Source organism: Argentina silus (genome assembly GCF_951799395.1).
Source record: "Argentina silus genome assembly, chromosome: 15".
NCBI lineage: Eukaryota > Metazoa > Chordata > Actinopteri > Argentiniformes > Argentinidae > Argentina > Argentina silus.
This window is the reverse complement of record NC_139669.1, coordinates 9,635,813-9,643,670: the sequence shown is the minus strand read 5'-3', so window position 1 is coordinate 9,643,670 and position 7,858 is coordinate 9,635,813. Positions and strand designations below refer to the sequence as shown.

The 7,858-nt window shown below is 46.0% G+C and overlaps 1 protein-coding gene across 1 annotated transcript; it reads left to right on the top strand.

The window, feature by feature from the left end:
* Window positions 1–1,585: 1,585 nt before the first annotated feature.
* stc2a (stanniocalcin 2a) lies at window positions 1,586–6,293 on the top strand (the record flags this gene model as incomplete). Its single annotated transcript, XM_083685878.1, has 4 exons — window positions 1,586–1,724; window positions 4,416–4,558; window positions 5,202–5,413; window positions 5,936–6,293. 4 exons carry the CDS (start codon window positions 1,586–1,588, stop codon window positions 6,291–6,293), a joined length of 852 nt encoding a protein of 283 aa, XP_083542004.1.
* Window positions 6,294–7,858: the final 1,565 nt, after the last annotated feature.

The following is a 7,858-nucleotide window of genomic DNA, read 5'->3' as shown; positions in this document are numbered from 1 at the left end:
TTATATAAAAATAATTATATAAAGCTTCTAAAAGGTCTTAAAAACAAAAGAAAAAGTGTTTTGTCCATAACTCGAATGACATGTTTATTTTCTTCTGTATATTTAGTAGCCATTCACAGTTATGGAACACGTTTTCCATAGTAGTATGCTACTAATGTGAGTAGCGCTTTCGCATGGTGTTATTTCAAAAGTGGATATCTGGGGGACGCGTATCTAGTAGGCCTATAGTTTTGCTTGGTGTCTGAACACAGTGAAACATCACATTCATCCATATGGATGTACACACACACACGCACACACGCACACACACACACACACACACACACACACACACACACACACACACACACACGTACACACACGCACACACACACACACACACACACACACACACACACACACACACACACACATGGCCTGCCTGTAGGGGGTGGCCTGCATGATGCAATCCCTGCCAACCATTACCATTCCTGCAACTGCTGCCCTCTCTTGTCTTCGTTGTGGTCTTGGCACACTGGTACATCATACCACCAGAGCTAAGGCTTTCCTGGGTCACCAGTGCCAGCACTGGTGTCTCTCCTATCTGGATGAGCCGTTATATTCAAGCAGCAACTATCCGCCAGGAGGGATTCCAGTAAAGCTAAGAGTGGATGTCCCTTATCCCTCCACCATGCAGGGAATTATTCACACTCAACAATGTTTGTTGCTCTTGGAGTATGTCCACTTATCCTTTCCAATCCAAACTGTGTGCATAACTGTTTACATGTTCTGGTCAGTGCTACGATCCCCTCTCCTAGATCACTCTCTGGGTTGGCTAACTGAACATGATGTTCTATTGTTCAAAATCATTTTGTAGTTCAACACTGTGGAGTGTGTGGCATTGTACACTATCCCCCGTTGCTGCAGTTATAGGAAACAACACACAGTGTGTGTGTGTGTGTGTGTATTTCCCTATAGTCTGTTATCACTTTTTTTTCACATCTTTTTTGCAGGCAAACACTTTTGACTTGCATAGTATTGGACTATTAAGAAAATATGCCACATAACCACTGTAAGAGATTCATCCAATATCACTGAATCTAACTTGGCTTTTGTCTGCAGGTTAGGTTGTGTTATAGGCTTATTATCATGTTATAACATGACAGAGTCTGAAAGTCTAGAGTTTGTTTATTGACATCATGTTTTCCTTCTTATGCAGACAACAACAGACACAGTCAGAGGGTTCATACCTAAACACTTGTTAATAACCACCTACTCGTGAGCACTTCTTTACAACTTTGATTTTATGGCAAGAAGGGACTTTCACTGGACACTCCCCTCAACCTTGGACGTGGATGTCTGCGTCTCTGATTGGTCGCGAAGCCCGACTGACAACACCTGCTTAACTCCTTCATCCAAATTGACACCCGGGCTCCGGGAAATATAGCCAGCATCCCTCCCGTCCCTGCGCTCAGTCCTAGAGCTGCTCATTGAGGCTACTGCTACATAGTAATCATATAGAGCAGAGGTAACAGGCGTGTGTAGCTACAGAACCTCATCATTGTCTGAGATTGGAGGACAGAGCCACTCGTCTTTGCACACAGAAATGTTGGTCAAATTGGCAATAGCGCTGTTGGTTTTGACAGTTTTTGAGCAAGTGGTGGGGACGGATAATATCGATATTCATGACAACCCACCAGAAAAACCGGCGAGTCAGAAAGGACGTCTTTCCCTGCAGAACACAGGTAAGAGACAAATAGACAGAGAATGACGTGTAGTGGGAACTGGGTCGAGGCTGGGGTGTGTTATCAGCTCATACACATCTCTGCTGAACTCGCAGCGAGCGGGATGGCTTGTGTGTGCACGTGCTCCCCGGGGCAGTGAATTAAACCGTGCAGGGGAACACGTTCGATCGATCACTCCGATCTCGCGCAGCAAATCGCCGTTTCTTGACCGAAATATCGACCGTATCATGTAGGAGATTACGTTTTCCTATTATCAAGAAAGTCGATATCTTGTAAATACTCAGAGACAGAAATTCAATACGTTAGTAAACTATTAATAGAACGGCACAAGGTAGGTAATGATAGGTAATGTATACGGCAGCGCCTCTAGGTGTGTGTGTGTGTGTGCGTGCGTGTGTGTATGCCTGTGTGTATTCGGTTTTTTTTTAGTTTTTAAAAAAAAATCAGTTATCCTTGTAACAGCGTGCTTAGTTCAAAGTTGGCCACCATCAGCAACGAACGAGCAGGCCTGCATTACGCATTTAAGAAACTTGCGCAGTTAGTCTAACTGTTTATGTTTTTTGTGTGCAAATAATGGGAGCACATATTACTCAAGGTTTCTAACTACAAAGCTGTTAATACCGTCCAGGGATGATGCAATGTCTCTTAGGGGGTTGCTCCATTTCAGCGGCAATCCCATTTCCATTTCGTTGTTCATGAGTCCCCTTTCTTTGAAATCGCAGTGGTATGGTGTCTGCTATATAAAATCTGTATTTTTGGGACTGGGTAAAATCATACAAGGGTTATAATATCTGTAGTTTCCTTGTCGCAAAATAGGGACAACTCCGAGGCAGGTTTGCACAGTTGAGTCCCTCAGTCGGTCACACCACTGTGTAATTCAATGCACGTTGCGGCCAGCTCGTACGATCCAAGCACATTCCCGTACAAATGCCAACACAAGCAATGCCGACAGCGGCTCACTTTTCCTGCGCACCAAAGTTCAACTCAGTGCCTACATAACTCTCACCCCTCACGCCCCTCCCCTGCTACAACCCCCCAACAGAGGCTCCTTGTTGACAACCATCATTTCTCAAATAAATCATCGTAATTTCGCTATTTGCTTTGACCGTAGGGCGCATTGGATTAATTGAAAAAAGCTTTATCGATGACTAGAGTTATGTGAGCCGGTGTTGATGTAATGGTTATATCTTTTAGACGATCAATCGTGACGCTCTTAACTATGGTTACAATGATCGTGCACTTCACAGAAAATCGGTTGAAGATGAAAATGTCTAAGTTTGTTCTCACGCTCATCTAGAGAATCCCCTTGGCGCACAGCTGCGTAGTCATCCTCCCTCATGGGTCACACGCTTCACTGTGACTGTGAGTGGCAAGTAAGGGGGGATGGGAGGTCCCTCAACAAGCCCCGAACACCGGCAGATTCCCATTGTATGAGGAGACCTTGCGCGTTTATACCCACCATAATGCACGAGCAGGACCTAATGATGCATTTTCATGTTTGATCCTATAGTCAATATCAATAAACATGTTGTATTACTCAACATTGTCACAACAGTAGTCATACATCCCCAAAGCATGCTGTGAGTAGATCTTCTACATTTGGACTGGCATCTCTCTCGAAATACACCCATGTCAGACTACAATTACAATTACGGGTTAAAAGGGAGACTTTTCCTTGTTCCTGGTCATTTCTGTCCACTGTCATTTGTTTTATTCTTGTCTTCCTTGGCTGCAGTTGTTGACTAAGAAAGCCAAAGAAAGTGAGAGGCCAGTGACAGTGCCAATGTACAACCCAGGACTATCTGATACCTCCCTGAATGTCTGGACGTGTACAGTCCACTTCCATTCAAACGTCCACCACTGATGTCACCCCCCCCCCCCCCCCACCCCCCACCCAGCATCTGTCTGTCCACCCTCTCCTCACAACCAGGAAATTAGAATAAAATCAACAGAAAAGCCTGCATGTTGTGTGATGGGGAGGAAATAGACAGCACATTGTTTGTTGTTTTTGTTATATTCAAGGACAATGAAGCAAGATGAAGAAATATTGTTAAGCGAAGCATAACAGTAGTAGCCTACAGTTCCCATCCACGCAATGCATGTATCAGCAAAAACAGACACCTGTTGCCGTCCACTTTGTAAAGGGAATGCAAGTGGCTGCATTTTGTGTTTCTTCTTCCGCATGTTGTCAATGCTGTATCTGCAATGCACCATCCTATCTCAACGGCAGGCAGTGCAGATGGATTTTGACGCAGAATGACACAATAATCTCTGTCACCAAGTGTTCCTCTGCAGACCCCTCAGGTCTAGAATCTGCTGTGGAAATGTACTTGTCTTCTCTCTCTGGCTGGGGGCAGGCCACAGTGTTTTACCACTCTGACGGTGCAGAGAGAAACTCTTCCAACCTTTCCCAGTCCCTGTCAAATGATTTGGACACCAGACTAGTTGTTTCTCACCATCTGCCCTTATTGTCACTACTAAGGATAGAAGTACTGTATGGAGCTTTCTAAACACAAATGTGATGGCAACCACAGACCATAGCCTACCTTAACCCTAACTTACCCACTAATGTGATTTGTTATGCAAAATTGTTATGTCTAAAGTGAAAAGGGGTTGTTTGAGTAATCTTAACACATTCTTCCTGTCTCTGTCTCTGTCTCTCACTCTCTCTCTCTCTCTCTCTCTCTCTAGCTGAGATCCAGCATTGTCTGGTGAGTGCAGGGGATGTTGGCTGCGGTGTGTTTGAGTGTTTCGAGAATAACTCCTGTGAGATACGAGGGCTACAGGAGATCTGCATGACCTTCCTCCACAACGCCGGCAAGTTCGACTCTCAGGTAAAATACAGTGTGTGTGTGTGTGTGTGTGTGTTTCTTTGAATACACACTTTTGCCCTCCTCTGTTTGCCCCGGTCTCCTCTCCTCTCCCACAGAGTTCAAGTCCCTATCAGAGGGAGGTGGAGGGTAACCAGGGTTAGGCAGTAGCCAGCTGGGACCATGCCCAGCCAGCTCCTCTTTCATATGGGTACAGGTGGCTGTGCCCCAGCCTCAGAGCCAGGACTGACTGAGTCTCAAGATGTCCCTCAGGGCTGGGTCATGGAGGGACGAGGGCTACATTAGAACCTGCACGTCCAGGGGTTAAATTTAGCAGGTTTTATTAGAATGATGGAATATCGCCGGTTAACTGGCAATCACACACCTAACCCCCATCCCCCCACCCCCCTCCCTATAAGCATCTATGCACACACACACACACACACACACACACACATCCAACCCCCCAAAGAGCATGACTCAGAGCCAGCAATACTAGTAGCAATACTAGTGTGTAAAAAAAGACCAGCCTTCTAGATACTGTCAGCAGTGGAGTAAAAGTGTTTCTTTCCTGTGTGTGTGTGTGTGTGTGTGTGTGTGTGTGTGTGTGTGTGTGTGTGTGTGTGTGTGTGTGTGTGTGTGTGTGTGTGTGTGTGTGTGTGTGCAGGGGAAGTCCTTCATCAAGGATGCCCTGAAGTGTATGGCACATGGCCTCCGCCACAAGTTCAGCTGTATCAGCAGGAAGTGCCTGGCCATTAAAGACATGGTGTTTCAGCTCCAGAGAGAGTGCTACATAAAACACAACCTCTGCTCCGCAGCCAAGGAGAACGTCAACGTCATGGTGGAGATGATCCATTTCCAAGACCTCTTCCCTAAAGGGTGAGTCCTCTCTCTACCACTCTCTCTCTTCAATAACTCTCCCAGTTTCTGTCAGCCTGTTTCTATCTCTTTGTCCTTCTCTGCACCTCTCTTTCCCCTCTCTCACCCCTCTCTACTCACTCTACCTCTCTCTACCCCTCTATACTCTTTTCTTACCCTTGGCTCACCCTTCTTTACCCCTCTAACTCTCTGTTCCTCTCTCTACCCCTCTTCTGCCCCCCCTCGCTCTCTTGCGCCTCTCAGCTTAACTCTCCCCCTCTCTACTCCTTTTGACCTCCCTACCCGTCTCTCACTCTTAGCTCACTCTGCCCATCTTTGTCCATCTCTACCCATTTCCGCCTCTCCTATCCTCTCAGCTTCTCTGTCAGATAGTTCACAGACAGCTTTGAGGAAGGATATAATTATCCTCCTGTAAATAGGGTGTTAGATAAACCACTTGATGTCCAGTCTGTGTTGGTTGGAAGTATTTTTCTCTCTATGAAATGATATCGTGTAATTCGAGTGCTGCCTCTCTCTCTCCAGTCCATACGTGGAGCTGGTGAACATCCTGCTAAGCTGTGGTGAGGAAGTGAAGGAGGCGCTGACGCGGAGCGTTCGTCTGCAGTGTGAGCAGAACTGGGGGGCTCTGTGTGACAGCCTAAGTCTCTGCTCCTCCCTCACCCCCCCTCCTGGCTCCGCACCCGACCACCGCCGTCCAGCACCTCCCCACCCCGAGCCAGAACATCCCCGCCCCCCACGACAGGGCGACAAAGACAAGCCCAGTAAGGGGGGCTTTAACGCCCACCCCCGCAGTCGGAGTCAGGGCCCCCGCCGCCAGAGCCCCGACACTGGGGTGGTCGCCGAGCAGGAGGACCCTGAGGCCACCGACATCCGGAGGTGAAAAAGCAGGAGACCTTGACCCCTGACTCCTGACCCCATCACCATCGCTGCCCCGCATACATACTTACACTCTCTCTCTCTCTCTCTGTCACACACACACACACACACACACACACACACACACACACACACACACATACACACACACACAGACTGAGCAGAAGGAAAACAGACCCTCACCTTTTCTGTCCTGACTCCCCCCTCTCCAGTCATTCCAGCAGTCCCAAATGGTAAACTTGCAGGGTAAATGTGGTGTAGCGTGTTCTGTTACTCCAGATTGTAGGCCACGTTTGTTGTTTTTGTTTATTATTGAATAATAATTGTTATTATCATGAATACTTTAAGTGTTAGATCTATTTTGGCTCTAATATAGTATTTCTCAAATCGTACCTACTGTAAGATTTGATTATATTTGTATTATTTATTTCATTCTTTATGCAATGTTTAAATATCCAAATGTACATAGAAATATACTTATCTATATTTATATAAACATGTATAAATATAGTCACCATATGCAGTACTGATATACTATATATGATTATAGTATGAGGTGTGCTTTCTGTTGTATTCTTCACAATATCACACCCATCACACCTTGGTCTGTAGATATGTAACATACCATCATTATTTTTTTTGTTTCAAAGTGGGAATGTGTTTGTATTATAATTCTAGATACTTGATGATTAAATACAAACTGTACAGGTATGAAGTACAGTTCTGGCACATATGATTTGTAGTGCATGAGGGTCATGGCTGAGTAACAAACTTGTACATTCTTTAAACAGCCTGCCTCCAGCATCTCTAACCCTATAGGGCAGCAAGGACACACTGTCTAGCAGCATGATATTTGATGTTTCGTTCCGAAATCCTCCATCTTATTTCAAATGTAAAAACCACATGCATCAAGGTGCCTAAGCTTGCTTGATCCTATTTGTAGCCATTTCTCTTGTGACTCTGAGTAGAGGTTTGCTCTTGTACACTTGACTGGGGGGGGTAATGTTGTACAACCATAGAAAGATTCAAAGGTATTATTGAGACGATTCATAACAATTTTGTTACCTCATCCAATTAATAGGACTTATAGCTACAGCCCTGTCGTCATGGCATGTTAGTAACATCAGCTGAATGATTGACAGGTGTCAGGTGATACCATTGTTTGTGTGTGTTGACCAGCTGTACCAGACTGACCATTCTGGAAAAGACGAGACGTCAGCTCTGTTTTTAAAATCCTGGTCCTGGGGGGTCTTTACGGGTGTGCAGGCTTTTATTCCAGGCCAGTCCTTACACACCTGACTCAGCTAAACACTTAATTATTAAGTTGTTGAGTCAAGTGTGTTATTACAGGGCTGGGGCAGTGGTAGTACTGGGCTCTAGATCATGTAAACGTAGGCACCAATTCTGTCACTCTGGACAGTCTAGAAGCAACACACTGGCCCTTCCAAACTCTAAATTAGCCTTTAGTCTTGTGGAGGTCCCAGCGGTGGTCCCGGCGGAGCCAGGAGAGGCATGAGCGCGTGCTTCTCTCCCCCCTCCGAGCCGCAGTCAGCACAGCGAGGACCCAGA